This window comes from Lemur catta, chromosome 19, assembly GCF_020740605.2.
Source record: "Lemur catta isolate mLemCat1 chromosome 19, mLemCat1.pri, whole genome shotgun sequence".
Lineage (NCBI taxonomy): Eukaryota > Metazoa > Chordata > Mammalia > Primates > Lemuridae > Lemur > Lemur catta.
In genome coordinates this window covers 16,614,770-16,631,940 of record NC_059146.1, presented here as the reverse complement: position 1 = coordinate 16,631,940, position 17,171 = coordinate 16,614,770, and the positions used below count along the sequence as shown (strand labels likewise).

The following is a 17,171-nucleotide window of genomic DNA, read 5'->3' as shown; positions in this document are numbered from 1 at the left end:
TCTGGTGAGTGCCTTCTTGCTGCATCCTCACATGCTAGAAGAGCAAGAGAGCACAAACTCCCTCTATGAAGCCCCCTCATAAGAGCACCTAATTGCATTCAGGAGGGAGGAGCCCTTATGGCCTAATCATCTCTTAAAAGCCCAACCTCTTAATACTATCACATTGGCAACATCTGAATTTTGGAAGGGACACGTTCAAACCATTGCACATGTTTTACCCTCAGCTGACTGTCAATGAATTTTCTGGAAGTTGTTAACAGAGATTTACATCATTCTCTGTTTAAAAGTAGAATTCATTATTTATTTATTCCTACTATAAACCAGGTTATAAGAAATGACTATATCAACAGTTTATAATTTACTAATAAAGACAGAGACAAAGTAAATAGGTCATTCCATGGACTGAAAAAACTCCAAATGTGCATAGAAAATAGGAGAAAATCAGGAAGCCTTTCCTGGAAAAAGTGATGCTGATCTGGAATTTGAAAGACACATATGTATCTGATAGGTAGAAAGAGAAAAGTGAATTCTACTAGAGGAAAGAGCATGCACAAAGACATGTAAGTGTGAGACAGCATAGGGTGTTCAATCTGGAAGAATGTGATTATATGGTTAGAGGTGTGGACATTGTTAAAATGATGTTGGATTCTGTAAAAATTGATGGGTTCATCAAGAAGATGACATTAGATAGGAATTAGATCATGAAAGCCTTTCTATACTATCCTATGTCATCACCATTAATACACATATTTTTATAAGTTATATACATGCTACAAAACATACACAAAAAATAATGTATAAGATTGCTATATTACACTATAGTAACAAACTCCCAAAATATTAAAGACCTAAAACAATGAAAGTTTATTTCCTGCCCATATAAAGTTCCACATAGTTTGACAAGGCCTCTCTGCTAACTCAGGAATATAGTCTCCCTCTATCTCAACAGAAGGTTGCCAAGACAGGAAAAAAGAAAGATGGAAGTGACATACTGGATTTTAAATGAAGTCCTCATTACCTTGTGCAGAAAAAGTCATACTGACTTAATTTCAATTGCTGCTAGATACTGTAGGCAAAGTGTACTTATCTCTGCCACAAACAGAAATTAAAAACAATTTTAATTATAAAAGCCAGAAGACAAGGTTCATGCAGAATCCTAGCTCAGAGAGAAAGAAAAGTCTAGACAGATAACTTACAAAAAAATCCATTTTCTTAGGGAAGTTAGATCAGAGATGAAGAACAGTGCTGGGCAATTATCAAGCTCTGATATGAAACAGTGAATTGACTAAGTATGGTGTGACAAAATTAAGAGACAAGATTACAAATGTTTTTTTCCTTTCCCATTCTCCCTTCTTTGTGGGAGGCCAGTATTCTTAGATCAGATGCAACATTTTGATGACAGTGGTCCATATATTTTCCCAGAAAAAGATGTTTTCACCCTGAGATTTATAACATGATCATACTACATGACCCCATACATACATGGACAGAAAGTTCACCATGTTTGATGTAAATAAAATTTGACATACAAAGTGAACAAATGGACACATCTACAATAGTAAAAAAAAGTAAAATTGACACTAAAACATGAATGTACCACTCTAAATTGCCTAGATAACAGAACCACTTATTTTGTTAATCATGTTTTATTAAGAAAAACCATCACAGTAACAAATCCAACCATAAGAAGGGGTGGAACAATAAATAGTCTAGCTAGCTCCATCTTAGGAGAAGCTCTGGGGAGGAATCTGGAAGGCATCCTTGCAATAAATAAGGATAACTCAGAAACGAATCCTAGATTACAGTTACAAGGAAGCATATAAGCATATATACCAATGAAATTAGGTCTTGCAAAGCAGTTTTATCTCCTGATGACCAGTTGTCAGTACAAATCAATGAAATGCATGTGGATCCATGCTGTCTCATCTATTCTTATTAATGCTAATCATTACATGAAACGAATATGCTAAAGGGAGTAGGATAATAAAGTTGACATTATAAATGTCAAAAGAAATGTAAAAATTATTCAGGAAAGGGAGAGATGACTTTGGGCTGTGGTGTGTTCAGGGAAGATTTGACAAAGGAAGCAGAACCTGAAGTAGTTGTCTACTCAGAGTAATGCAGCTTGAAGTGAAACTCTTTTTAAGGTGCATGCAGAAATTTAGCTTAGCCAGGAAGCAAGAATCACAGAATCAATATTGCAACCATGTACTACCCATACACAGATGCAGACCTCTGAAAATAGCTCAATATACCTCTGGGGCTAAGGAATGCAATTATTTAGCTGGAAGACAAAGAATGGATTGATGGATTGAGATAAAAAATACCAGAAATACTAAAATCCCAAGTCACCGATCCTCAGACGCTGAAGTACCCTATGTGCACTTTGGAATATAAAAACAAAAACTAATTCAATTAGAATTACTCATTTCTTGGAAAATGGAAGTATAAGTAATGACATCATGTCGACTTGGGCCAAAATCATTCAAAATAAAAATTTACAATTGAAGTAACAACAAATGTAGTTTCACAAATGACATGAGAATATTAACTACAAAGTCTAATTAAGAAATACCATAATATTAGAGGAGAAAATATAGAAAGAACATACCCACAATGGTGGACATCATAATATGAGTTGCAAATGTTAGAGCACAATTTTTACCTGGGAGCACTACCATTGTTCCTACCAAGAGAAATACATTTGAATCTTGGAGTGAGAGATAAATGCAGCTTGAAAATGCATATTCAGTTTCATAATTTGAAAACCAGTAACAACTATTATATTTTAATACAAACTACAGTAAATAAAGTTTATACAATCCTCTTGGCTGATAGTGATCCTCAGACAATGGAACGAAACATTTTTAGAGCAAGGCTTTTTTTTTTTTTTGGAGACAGGGTCTTGCCTGCTTGTTGCCTGGGCTAGAGTACAGTGGCGGCGTCATCATAATTCATTGCAATTTCAAACTCCTGGGCTCAAGTAATCCTCCTGCCTCTGCCCCCAAGTAGCTGGGACAGGCGTACAGGCATGCACCACCATGCCCAGCTAATGGTTTTATTTTTTGTAAAGAAAACAAAACAGTAAAAGCACTGCTGCATTACCAAAACATCAGAACAACTCAAATACCCAGCACTGGGAATAAACAGACTAGAAATACAGAGAACATTAAAAAAATAGATAAACTGTGTAGTTACAAAGAAATATTTACATAAAATAAGATTAAAGCTTGTTTGGTGACAAGGGTCAAAGGTACATATAAGCATGTGTGTGTAAATCTCTTCATGTCATTTCTTACCACTTCCTCATTATTCACTGTATCCTCCACCCTTGCCAAAGCACTTGCAGTTTCTGAAATTGGCAAACCTTCTCATGTCTCCTGGTCAGAACAACTTTCCCCCAATAACTTTTAGTAAAAAATTCCAACCACTTCTCCCTTTCAGACCTACCTTAAATAGCTGTGTTTGAGCCCACCAACGAAGGTCGTGGACTTCTCTGCACCTTCAATTATTTTGTATAAGCCTTTATCATAACAATGCTACACTAATTGTTAATCTACATCTTGCTTTCTCCCACTAAACTGTGAGCTCTTGGAGGGCACAGATATTTTTCATATTTGTGTCCTAGGAGTCTAAAATCATAATAATAGTTTGATGAATGAACTGAAATGAATGATAAACAGTAAAAGAAGGGCTTTAAGAATGTGGATTTTCTTCTTGTAAAATGACTTACATAGTAATTTTAAAGTAAAAATATAATAATCTTTTCTCCTTTTCAGGGTAATGTTTCTTCAGGCTGGTCAGCAGCTTCTTAATGACCATTATCACATGTCATCATCAGACTACAAGCTGACTTGCCTAAAGTCACGGAGCAAAAATGTCATGTTACTGCCAACATTTGGCCACAGCTGTCCTTTAAATCACAGTCTGACATTCTCTCAAAAGTTTATTCACCAATCTAACCTACTCCTTAAGCTTTACATGAGAAATATAAACCAGGAGGCTAGATAGTAAGATTAGCAAAGGTAGAACTCATTCTTTTCTCTCAGCAACCTTGGATGCAGACATGATATAACCCCCCACCACCATAATTGGCTTGCGGATAATTTGCCATATTATATTTTAGAAGGAAGGAGGGACCCCCTGCATGGGGAGAGAAGAGGGGAAAAAGAAAAATCAGAATGTGAATTCAGGGCTTCTGAGACTTTCAAGAAATAAACCCTTTTCAAGTAAGCATCCTTTAACACCAGCAACTGCTGCTGAAAGGAGGGGAAGTCCACACTGCGAGAAACTCAAACAGTCCTGGGGGTTTCATTATGAGAGAAACTTCCCCTTCTTACAAGTAAAAAGACTCTTACCTTCCCTGTGACAAACTCAATCATGCTCCATACATAATTAAACAGATCATACTGATTCTATAACCAAAAAGATGGAAGGGGGAGGCTGGGGCAACACATGAGAAGACTAAGAATCCAGCTCTGTAAGGCTCTTCCGGATTCCATCAATATTTGGTTCCTCCGGGACACAGAACCGGAATTTTTTGATACACAAGAGGTTAAAACTCTTTGCCCAAAGCAGAACTGGGAACTCTGTTGATTGCAACATCCTGATCATCCTTGACTCCTTTCCCAGTACCGTGAGAAACGCCTACACAATATCCTCTCCTAGGTTTCCCTTTCTCCTAAAAGCCTCGTGTAGCCGTAAACACCCGTACGGATGGCATTTTCTCAAAACGTGCTTTTCCCCAGAGTTTGCAAACTTCCAAAACGAAGCCTAGGAAGCGAGCGCCTGCACAGGCCTCAGCCGAGGGCAGCGGCCGCGGCCTTCCTTCCCGGGGCCGGGCCTGTTCGGAGGCGCCTCGACATGGAGGACCAGCTTTACTCGACCGGGCCAGGCCCGAGAAGCCCTCCCGTTCCGCCTGTGACCTGAGACCACTAGCTCCTTCCCGGTGGTAAATGAGAGCTGGCCTCAAGTGCCTCCTATCTGACCCCGGCACTTCTTTCTCTTGGCCAAAGGGCCTTTGTCCCAGTGAACGCAGCCAGGGACGCTCGCGGGCCCAGTGACCGGCCCTCCTGGGGCCACTGTGCCCACCCGCCCAACCCAGAACCCAGGCCTCGCGTGGAGTCTGCAAAACGGGCCCCACTCGTGGCGTCGCCTCAGCGAGCCTCCCCTCTCCCGGGAGCGGCCTCCGCGTCGGGGGCTGGGACACAGGAGAGATGCCCAGGGGACAACACTACCTTTCCCGGCGAAGTTCTTCTCCTCCACGCTGTCCAGAGCAGCACAGGCAGCAGACACACACAGTCGCAGCACGAGCGTCGACAGCTCCGGCTGTAACGTCCTCGCGGAAGAAAGTTCTGGAAGCCCGTGGCTGGGCATGCGCAGTGCGCGCATTTAAGCCCCGGGGAGGTCACGGGGCCTGTGGCGCAGCGCTCGCGCGAGACCTGGGCGTGAGCTCCGAGCGCCTCTGCGCCTTCCCGTGCGCACATGCACCTGCGCTTGAGCACGCAGCCGTGCGGGTGCGGGGTCGGGCCCTGCGCTGACACATGGGCTCTCACGGGACGTCCTCGCCTGCTGGAGGGAGAAATGACCACAGGGTCGCGGGTAAATGTGACATTGCCGTGGATACGTGCTCAGCTAGGACGGGCCCGTGGTGCCTTGAGAACATGTGGTGGCGGAGCCTGATCCCCTCCGGGGCCCAGAGAGGTGCTCCCAGGAAGTGATGCTTTCCTGGCTAACTAAGGTGAATGGGACTGCTAAGCAGGAGGGTAGGGATGCGGGGCAAGCACAGCGGGGTCAGGCAGCGAAACGGCATGAGCAGAAACGGTGCGATGGGAAGGAGCACTGTCCCTCTGGGGAACTGCGGGAAGACAGGGTGATGGGAGTCGGGAGCTGTGCAAGAAGAGGCTGGAAAGTGGGCGGGCAGACTGTGCTGGGCATTGCTTTTTATCCTAAGAAGTTTCCATCCTCCTTTCTTTTCTGGAAAGAATAGCCACTGGCTCTATCTGATGCTTTGCAGTTGACAATGTATTGTTGCCATTTATAGTAACAACCTGTGAGGTCGGTAATAGTTTTCTCAGTGAGGAAACTGAAGCTCACAGAAATTAAGTATTTTGCACCCAGTCATTAAGTAGCAAAGCTGGAACCTGACCTGTCTCCACCGTATGCATGGTCGTAGTCATTACCAAAATTAAGGATAAGCAAATGAATAAGCTGTATCAAAGGTCACCACACGTTTTCTCCAAAAAGAATTGTGTAGTATTCTATTTAAGCATTAATAATGCTTATAGAAACCAGTCAAAAAATGTGCATGATGTGACATAAAATGCTAATATCTGTTCTCCTCTTATTCTACAGTATGCATGCTCAATGGAGGGTCGGGGTGGTATTACTCCCCAAGGGAACAAAAATTGGTTCTTGTACAACGATCTTAGTTCAATGATTAGTGGCCCTCCAAAGTTCAACCCTATCCAACAAAATCTTATTTCTTAGTATTTAATTTATCTCCTTAGGGAGAAATTTAATTTAATTTAGATTTCAGTTAATTTAAATTTTTTTTCAGGGCAGTAAGGGGGGAATCCATAAGAAACATTGTTTTATAGTAATGGACTCTCCAGTCTAGCTGGTCAACCAGAATAAAGATCACACTTCTTAACTTCCCCTGCAGCTAGGTATGGCTGTGTGAATAAAAGATCTGCCCCATGGGAGGTTAGGGAAAATGATGGGTCCACCTTCTGGGATGGGTCTTAAAAGGAGGGACATGCCCTTTTTGTGCCTTCTCACCATCCTATACTTGGAAATTAGACATGGCGGGAAGCCACCTTTGGCCATGTGCATGAGGACAGCAAGCTACACATGGTGGCAAATCAACAAGATAGGAGGAACCTGGAAGACCTCATGGGAAAGAGCTACCCTATGAGTACTGATCCAATTAGCTCTGTCAGGGAGAAATAAGCTTCTGTTTTAGTCAGCTGCTGTTAATTTGGGTCTCTTATTTGCAGCTGAACCCTATTCTAACTAATCTAAACACTTTAAAAACAAAAACAAATGGCAGCAGCAGTGACATAAAATGAGTTTACCACTAGCAGAAAATGACCTGGTCCATGAAGAAATTAAGGTGCTTTAAATTTCTGGGTGGGCAATATAAGATCAATGTAGCCATATATGATACAGAAGGATATGCCTTAAATAGTAAGGGAATTTGAAATGTGTATTGCTTTCCTGGATTTTAATATGTCCCATCTGGAAACCGCATCTCTAACCTTTGTTGAATGGCATTAGTATATTCATTATGTAACCTGTTCTTCAGCAAGGTTAGCACCTGTGAGTGTGCTAAAGGATACCAGTGTTGCTGGTTTCACATCCCTTACTATAAACTACCCATTTATGTGAAATGGAAATAAAACATTCAGAAATTCCCTCAGATTTGAGAGTAGGGTTTCCCCCAGCACAATGAAGTTTGTGGTCAGTTTAGCTAGATCAGCTAAGGATGCCAGCCAATCAGAGTTTAGGAGGGAAATGGATTTCCTAAATAAATATTCCCAAAATCATGTTCTCAAGAATTTCTCAGCCTTGAAATTCAATACAGGCATAACTTAGTAGAACTCCATTCTACCACTATGAAGAAAAGTGGTATTCCTTTCCTCTTGGGCATCGTCTTCCTGGTTCTGATTGGAGTTCAAGGTAAGGGATTCTGAGTTATATTAGGTTAGCAAAGTCAAAGAAGTAATCACTTTCTGTAAAAGCCTCTTTATTCGCCATATAAAGGTGAATGTTCTGCATGCATTGGAAAGTAATGTTGGTCACTCATAAAAGCTTCTCAGTGATAAGGTTGATTATCCAAAGTTTATAACTTGGATCTGCCAAGTCAAACACAAGTCTTTATAGTCTAGGTATGTGAATTCCTAGTAAGAGTTCAATAAATGTTTGTTAAACTTCATGATAATGAGATGAAACACTCTGTCTCCTAAATTATTTTCTTCTCCCTGATATCGTTTCTTGATAAGTATGTCTGTAATTGATAAGTATGTCTGTAATTAACCAATTAAAGATCTCATCAGTAATCGGAAAGGTTGTCCCTAATCTGTTTGCTAACTACCTTGTTACTTTGGGCAAATTACCTAACCTTTCTAGATCCCAATTTCCTCATCTGTAAAATGGAAACTCTGTGGTTATGCTTTTCTACCTACTACACAACGTATGGCATATAGTAAGTACTAAGTAAGTATATGTTGTGTGAATGTTAAAGTTAAGGTTTAAAGATAACATTTTAAAGGGTTTTCAAAAGTTTAAAACACTATTGAAAAGCAAGGCAGTGGGGAAGAGGAGGATGAGAATGGAAATGGTAATTGATTATTACAGTAGTGCTTTCTGTCCAACACCAGCACCAATTCTATTCCCTAAAGGCAGATAATAAATGGCAGCTGCTTAAGAAACTGACCAGCATAGCACACATGAATTAAATATCTGTTTGTCTGACCTGTGACAGGCATTTATTAAATATTGTGAAAGTCTCTTTTTCTCCTAAGGTTATAAAGTACGGTAATTCAGAGCAACACCTTTGGATTCAGAGAGACCTGAGCTGAAAACTTGCCCCTGCCCCCTAAAAGCTGTATGACTTTGTTCTTTACTTTGTGTATCTGAACTTTAGCTTCCTTATCTATAAAATGGAGATAATACCAACTTTAAAAGTTTGTGGTGATGATTTACAGGCACTCAGTAAATGATAGCAATAATCCTGATTAAATCAAATATGTATTTTGATGGATTGCCTAAATTGAGACATTGTCCTATACCGATGTGTTCTCTTTTTCTTTCCACTAGGAACCCCAGTAATGAGGAATAGACGCTGTTCCTGCATCAGCACTAGCCCAGGGACCGTCCGTCTACAATCCTTGAAAGACCTTAAAGAATTTGCCCCAAGCCCATCCTGCGAGAAAACTGAAATCATGTAAGTAAAAATCCATCCAACACACATGTGCCATATTGGCAGGGACATTAAATTTAGTATGAATTTTACCCTTAGAGTGCTTGCCCACACATATACTTAAAATGCAGATAGTTAGCTCCTCCATAAATTTGGGCTGCTCCTTTCCTTTTCTTCTCAAAAAAAAAAAAAAAAGGAACAAACAAGGAATTTTTGGTAGATTAGGAGCCAAGACGGATATGTTAGCAAAATAACATGTTTATTTTAGAAAATGATTAATGCGGGTAACAAAAGAAGAAAATAAAAATCATTTATAATCTTATCATCCAGTGACAAATACTGTTAACCCTTTGGTATCTAGTCTTCCAAGTCCCCTCATTTGCTTTGTGTGTACATATAGATACAAAATATATAAACATTTATTTATATACATAATGTATACACACAAAATCATACACTAAATACTGTTTTGTCATCTGCTTTTTCATTAACACTATATCATGGACATTTTCTCATGTCAGTAAATCTTCTCTAATAATGTCATTTGTTGCTAATGTCATTTTTAATGGCCAAATTGTATTCCCTCATATGGATATACTACAATTTATATGAGCAATGCTTATTGTTGGAAATGTAGGTTATTTCCAAATTTTGTCTTTAATTCTTTCCTGTTAACACATTTCTAGAGATTAGAATTGCTCGGTTAAACAATATGCATATTTTAAGTCTTTTGATACCTAAGTAAGTAGCTTCATTAGAAAAATTCAGTGAAATTCATACTGATTTTCATTATTTTTGAAAAAAAAGCATTTATAAACAAGGGGAAAATACCTTGTTGCTATTTCCTTGGCAGTGCTACAATGAAGAATGGATATCAAACATGTCTAAACCCAGATTCAGCAGATGTGAAGGAATTGGTGAAACAGTGGGAGAAACAGGTAGGTTGGTGAAAAGGAAGAACATAGCACATATGGGAAGTAAAAAAAAAAAAAAGAAAAGGAGGAACAAAATTTTCTTTCTTTTAGAAATTAACATTAGAAGACAAGATTCGGTGTAGTTCTTTTAAAGATACATTTTTCATTGATATTCTTGTGCTTCTATTTTGTTCCTAGAACAAAATTATGTTTCTGCATATAGTATCGGTTGTCTGTCCCCCACTGTGTGTGTTCTGTGAGGGTAGGGAGCTTGTCTTTCTTACTCAGTACAATAAATATGTAATAAATTGAATGGTAGACACTGAGTATACAAAGGTAAAGAGATATAGTCCCTTCCTTCTGTAGTACATATGCTAATAATTATGATACAACGTGAGAAATACAAAGGTATGTACAAGAATCTTGAAGATTATAGAGGAAGGAGTACTTAACTTTGCTGTGGGGAAGGAGAGGAAGAACATGTTAAGGATGATTTCCCCGATCAGGTGATATTTGATTTGGGTCGTGAAGGATAAGTAATTGACCAGGAAGGACAAAACAGTAGAATCCGAGGGAGCTTGCTGTGTTCAGGGAGCCCTCAGGAATGTGGCTGGAGTCTGTGTAAAGGGCATGAAGGGGTGGTATTGAGGTAGAAAAGTGGACCAGGACCAAGTGGGAAGAATCTGGCATGACATGCTAAGTGAGCATCTGGGTTTGAAAAGGGCCACAGCATATGTGGTTGGGAGATTGGGTTCTCGAATCTGACAGGCTAGTGGTTCTTCCACATACTAGTTGTCCGACTTTGGGCAAGGCACCCTCTCCAAGCCTTAGCCTCCTCATAGGTAAAAAGTAGATCATAAGAGTAGCAGCCTCTTAGGGTTGTGGTTGGGGCAGACGGATGGGAAGCAAGGTTGGGGAGGTTAGTGACAAGCCAGGAGAATAGACAAAGGGGCCAGTTAGAGGCTGTCACCTCCTGCTCCAAGTCAGCAACGTAAGGAGAGTCAAGCGGATCCCCTCTGAGCATGAAGCACCTCTATACTGGTTTTGGGGATAAAGATAGACCCCAGGCAAGAGAGTCCAAATATAATAAAGCGAAGTAAAAATGGTAAGATTCAGAAACATTGTCCTTTTCTCCCCATCTCCTCACAGGTCAGCCAAAAGAAAAAGCAAAAGAAAGGGAAAAAATATCAAAAAAACAAGAAAATTCTGAAAGTTAAAAAATCTCAACGTCCCCGTCAAAAGAAGACTACATAAGAGACCATTTTACCAACAAGTATTTTGTGTTAAAAATGTTTTGTTATAATACTGAAATAATTTCAAAAGGGGATGGCATCTAATACAAAGGATTGTTAATTTGATTAGAAAATTTAAAGCATTATTATGAAATTGTAACTAAAGCTAGAAAGTTGATTTTAAAAATCCAAATGTTAAGAATTGTTAGAGGCTATGGTTGTCTTTGTTCTCTACCCCCAATCAGCTGAATTTCACTGTGATTAAGACCACAGTCTCAATAACACCCACATCTGGACAGATGCACACACAACCACATCCCACACACAGCAGCTGTCTGGGAACACAGCCTTAGGCTTGCTGGGCCACAGAACTGCAGCCTCCAGAGAGTATTCCGAGGCAGGTGTCGGTAAGCCCCTGGCCTGTTAGCATGCTGGCCAGCCAAGCAGTGTGGAGTTGAGCTGGACCTCACCAAGCTGCCTTGGCATCAGCATCTACATTCGAATCAGCCTGCCCCCCTCACACACAGTGTGTCTGAGAGATCCGTGCTGGTTGTTTGTGGGTGTCACCACTGGTATCACCATTGTTTGGCTTTCAGAGCCTCCTTCCTGGCATTTGAAGCTGTGTGACTCCATCTTGCCTGCCCGGGATGGCCCCTGTATTTCTTATTGTTCCCCTTGGCTTCATTCAAGCCAGCTCTTCCCCACCCTACCACGATTCAGTGCCTGCCTTCGCTCCAGTGCACACGTCATGTTCTCTCGTCCGCCTCGGTCTACCCCTTTCTCACCTTTTCCCCAACACCCCACAGGAATGCTTGCTTCTCCCCACCCGTCTGCACTCAGTCTAGCCTTCAAGGCTCACTTCAAATCCTGCCTCTTGAATAAAACCTTTCTGGACACTCATATTATCTTAAAACTCTTAATTTCACTTGTGTTCAGTACCACATGGCTGAGCACTTAATAGTTATCTAATTAATTTGGGGGTGTTTATCCTAGCTCTCCACCCAGATTGTCAGCTCCTTGAGAGCAGGGGCCACAGCTGATCTCCCTGGATCTGTCACCGTGCCTAATAATACCGTGGAATGAGGTTTTCAATAAGTTCTTGATGGTAGTTGTTCCAGGTGGGAGGCCCTGGCGGTTTCCTGCCCATGATGGGCAAACCCATAACCTCTTTCACTCATTGTCCTCAGGCCACCAGCACCGCAGGGACCGGGGATGATGCAACATCCTGTATTATTAGGACAGGATGTTAACTTGGCTTCTCCAACAAAGAAGCAGCACATGTTTAAAACACTTGTGAGTGTCCTGGGCTGTATATTTATACAGGACACCTAGAATCACCAGAATCTTACAATAAAAAGGGCTTTGGAGATAAGCCAGTGACCAGCCTTTCCCCACCCAATACAAAACTTTCTTCAGTACCACTCCTGACAAGTCTCAATTTTCTATGATCTAACAAGATAGCCACCAAGATCCTTTGAAAACTCATTTTAGGCAAGTATGAATTTTGGTTTAACTTGTTTCGGGGTTTGTATTGTGATTATAAATTACCACACCAGCTCTCATGCAGAAAAGGAGCAGTGAGCTCCCAAGAGCCAGAGGGAGCAGCAATTTCTATCAGTAGAGGGATGATGGGTGTCAAGTTAGCCTCTGCAGGACTTGGAAACCTCCTTAGAGAGGAAGTTCAGTGAATTGTGTAGGAGATCTTTGGCCAGAAATGTAAACCTATACTCACTTTCCTAAATTTTGTCACCCCTCCTACTATTGATGATTTTGAGTGCCGCCCAGTAGTGATCCCACCCAAAAGTCAAATTCTACGTGTTCCATAATTTGAAAGTCTGTAACCCAGCTACCTTGCATCTCACAGTGACAGTGTAGAACTAATAACCAAAGACCACGTTTTCACTAAGTATCTATGGGTAAATATACACACACACACTATAATCATTTATCATTTATATATACATGTATACTCTAAAAGCAAATAATTTTTAAGTTCAAACCAGTATTGGCATATATACCTTGTACTTTGAAATATTTTCTTTTTTAAGAGATAATGGTATCAATAAATAGACCATTGATCAGAAAAAAATTTTGATTTTTTTTGTCTTGAACATGCCCTTCAACTATTGCATGTTTGATAGTCTCACGTGTCCTTATTTACTTTTTAGCTTTCATCTCAAATAGGTGTAACATAAATTGAGATAAACACATGAAAGCCTTTTAAAGGGCTTGTTGGGGACAGGAAAAACCTTCTATGGAAAATGACAACATTGCCTTATAAGAGGTGGAATTCAATGTATTTCCCAGTCCTCAAAGGTAACACTATTCCAATGAGACATACATCCAGGAAACCCAAAATGTCCTAATTCTTTTCTATCGCCTAAAATTGTATATGTTCAAATATTAGAAAGCCTTGCTGGGTGTGGTGGCACAGGCCTGTAATCCCAGCTAAGGCAGGAGGATCGCTTGAGCCCGGGAGTTCAAGGCTGCAGTGAGCTATGATGCACTTCAGCCTGGGCAACAGAACAAGACCCCATCTCTGAAAAAAAATATAAAGCCTCAGGTAGTTATGGTGGTGACTTAAACATAGGATAAGTTATTAAGAGACTAGGAAACTTGGGCTGGAGGCATTATGCAGTGTGGAGTCTCTTAAGAAAGGTTGAGAGTGGACTGAGAATATCGGCGTGTACACTTGAAGTACACTTGAGAGGTCAGACAGCTGTGATGTTTGGACAGGTAACAGCAGCTAATGGTAAACATGAATTCTCACAAATTAACCTGAGAGGCAGCAGGATACTGCAGAAAGAACTAAGATTCTGGATTCTGAGATAGCTGGATTGGGATCAGGGGCCTGCTACTTACTAGCTGAAAGTTGTGGTGAGATGTCCTTAAGAATCCACAACTTCTTTCAAGGAATAAGTGAAAGTGGTCAGAACACCTCTCTCCCCTCCCCCGTAATGTTCTCCTGATTATATCATCAGACTCAGTTACAAATGAAATAGCATTCTCTTTATTGTCTGCACTCTAGTCCTAACTACAAAGCAAGACCAAGTCAAAAAAAAAAAAAAAAAACCAACCCAAACTTGCCTGTGGTGGTTTTAAGATTAAAAAAGATCAAAGAAAGGTGGTAGGACTAGTTCCTGGTAAGCATGAGGTTGATAGATTTGTACATAGGCAGGGTCAAAAGTTCTCACTGTCCACAAGGAGGAAAGAAATACATGGGCTTGGGAGCAAAACTCACAAAAAAGCTGGAAAAAAGGTGGTGGGGGGAGTGGATGGAGAAAGAACAATGAAAAATTAAATTAGCATTGAAAAGGGCTGAAATTTCTCCTGTGTCAGTTTCTTGAGTTTGCATATAGTCATTTTGTCAAAAACCATGATAATTTTCTTATTAAAAGGAAAGGCATGAGCACCCTCTAGTGGCAAATCTAACAATTTTTAAAAACAACATTTTAATTTGAAAAGGACAGACACCCGCCTGGCTTTTCCAACATAGTCGATATCATTGGTTTCTAATGAGAGAGACAACAACAGGAATTCACGTTAGCCACTTATTTTGAGGTAAGTTTTGTCCGTGTATGTCCAAGGTATTTTAAGTTCTTGCTTCAATAAATCATACAGTTGAAGAATTGGAAGAGATATTAGAGATTATTCATCCATCCATCCATTCATTGATGGGCTCGGTGTATTTAAAGCAGTTGGGGGTCTTCTGGGGGAGGTGCCTTAAGGGAAGGGGCAGAGTGGGCAAAGGGGAGGGTGATGGGAGAGGTAGTGTGGGGTCAGATCACATCAGGCCTTTGTCTCAAACAGTTTGAGTTGTTATAACGAATTACCACAGACTTGGTGACTTAAAACAGTGGTCCCTAACCTTTCTGGTACCAAGCAAGGACCGGTTTAATGGAAGACAATTTTTCCACGGACCGTAGGTGGGGTGGCAGGTGAGATGGTTTCGGGATGATTCAAGTGCATTGCATTTATTGCTCAGTCAAACCTCTCTGCGAATGACAATCTGTATTTGCAGCCACTCCCCAGCACTAGCATCACTGCCTGAGCTCCACTTCAGATCATCAGGCATTAGATTCCCTTAAGGAACAGGCAACCTAGATCCCTCGCATGCGCGTGCAGATTCTAGTGCCACCGCTGATCTGACAGGAGGCAGAGCTTATGCGGTGACACGAGTGACACGAAGCAGCTGTAAATGCAGATGAAGCCTCACTCGCCTAGCTTCCTCCTTCATACTACTTGTAATAAAGTCTTAATGGCTAGTACTCAAGTTGCCATCTGGACTATCCTACCCTGTGCCTCAAAAGGTACCCCAAATACATATAAAATTTAAATATCCTTATGCAAATTGAAATTTTAAATAGGCCTCTTATTTAGGCCTCCTCAATAAAAAATTTCTGAAACCATGTGAATCCAGATACTATGATCCATTTTTTATAATTACAACAAGGTCTCTTTTGCTAAAGTATAAATGAGATTTTCTTTCTCTAGAACTTCGGTCCCCAATCCCTGGGCGAGGACCAGCGGTCCACATCCTGTTAGCGACAGGGCTGCAGAACTCCGCCGCCCCGCCTCCCCACCCCTGTCCATGGAAAAATTGTCTTCCATGAAACTCAGGAGCAGTGAGCAAGCAAAGTGTCATCTGTATTTACAGCTGCTCCCCTCGTCATCGCTGGCATCACCGCCTGAGCTTCCCCCCTCCCATCTGCAGAAAAATTGTTTTCCATGAAACGGTCCCTGGTGCCAAAAAGGTTGGGGATTGCTGCTCTAGAACAATTCAATTCTGGCTAAAAATCATTTGGGAATTAGAAAAAGAAGAAAAACTAATTTTCCAATCCAAGAATAAATATAGAAATGGATATGGAATTTTATGATCCAATTTTTTTTATTTTGAAGTTCAGAACCCACTGCTCCAAAATATGCCACTTTAGCATATTGATTATTTTTAATTAAAGACATTTGTAAGACAGAAGATGCAAGAAGGGCACTCAGTCTTTCCATCTTTCCTGAAAGCAGGAATAAAACTCCCATGTAAAAGGGAAACAGTCTTATCACTAGAGATGGGGAACTGAGGCAGAAAAATGTGTACAAACAAACCTTGTTAAACTAAACCTTATCTTCCTAGTCACATCTCCATGATTCACTGCCCTAGCCCAAGCCCCTTCATCTTACCACGGTTTCATAATTTTGTGCAATAAAATTAATAAAAGCACCCAGCTCAAACTGCTTCTTTGGGTCTTCATTTCCTTACGAGGGCTCCCATGTCACATAAAACTTACATTAAATAAATATGTGTACTTTTATTAATCTATCATTTATTGTAGAGCCTCAGCCAAAAACCTAAGATGGGCAGAGGAAAACATTTTCCCCCTCTACCATGTTGATCTGGCTAATACATACATATTACATGTATTATGCATACATACATCATGTGTACACAATGAACATCACATTACATGTAATATAGTCAAATTAACATTTTAAAAATACATATTTAGTTAGCCACTCTCAGCCTTAGTTTTCTCATCTATCAAAAAATCAAATCCTGCCTTTAGGACTGTTGGGGGTAAAATGAATAGTTTATAAGCCCTGCTTAGAGCAGCAGTTAAAGTATTTAATAGTCAGAACTACACAGCCTCCCTGAGCTCATTTTCCTCAGCTCCTATCCCAACCTTTATCACACCAAACTGCTGGCCATTGCTTAAAAGTACCAGACTTTTTCAAGCCTTACTGCCTGTATAAGGGCTATTTTCTTTATGTAAAAAGGCTTCCTTTTTCTCCTCCAGAAAAACTCCTCATCTTTCAGGATTTCAATCAACTGGTACCATAACTGTGAAACTTTCTGACTTCCCCAGGCATTCCATTCTATTACTTCCACTGCTGTATTATAAAAACATTTGTATTCATTTTATATGTGTTTATTAGTCTCCCTTATTCCTCTGTGAGTTTCCTGAGGGTAAATGCTCATGCCTTATTTTTATATTCCTAGCACCTAGCCTAGTGCCTGGCACATAGATTGTGCTGAATAAAAAGCTTGTGACATGGCTGGAATGTTTTACTCACAAATGACATTTTGGTGACTTAAGATAAATATTCAGA

General features: G+C 40.5%; 1 protein-coding gene across 1 annotated transcript; it reads left to right on the top strand.

The window, feature by feature from the left end:
* Positions 1 to 7,546: 7,546 nt before the first annotated feature.
* Positions 7,547 to 12,141, top strand: CXCL9 (C-X-C motif chemokine ligand 9). The gene is made up of 4 exons (XM_045532840.1): positions 7,547 to 7,680; positions 8,821 to 8,947; positions 9,777 to 9,861; positions 10,987 to 12,141. The coding sequence occupies exons 1-4, from the start codon at positions 7,617 to 7,619 to the stop codon at positions 11,089 to 11,091; spliced, it is 381 nt and encodes a 126-aa protein (XP_045388796.1). The 5' UTR covers positions 7,547 to 7,616; the 3' UTR covers positions 11,092 to 12,141.
* Positions 12,142 to 17,171: the final 5,030 nt, after the last annotated feature.

What these genes read in the sequence shown, in the direction of transcription:
- CXCL9 (XM_045532840.1), top strand. Translation starts at nt 7,617, where the DNA reads ATGAAGAAAAGTGGTATTCCTTTCCTCTTGGGCATCGTCTTCCTGGTT. An exon ending in GGTTCTGATTGGAGTTCAAG is followed by an intron (nt 7,681 to 8,820) that starts GTAAGGGATTCT and finishes TCTTTCCACTAG; the next exon opens with GAACCCCAGTAATGAGGAAT. An exon ending in TGCGAGAAAACTGAAATCAT is followed by an intron (nt 8,948 to 9,776) that starts GTAAGTAAAAAT and finishes TTTCCTTGGCAG; the next exon opens with TGCTACAATGAAGAATGGAT.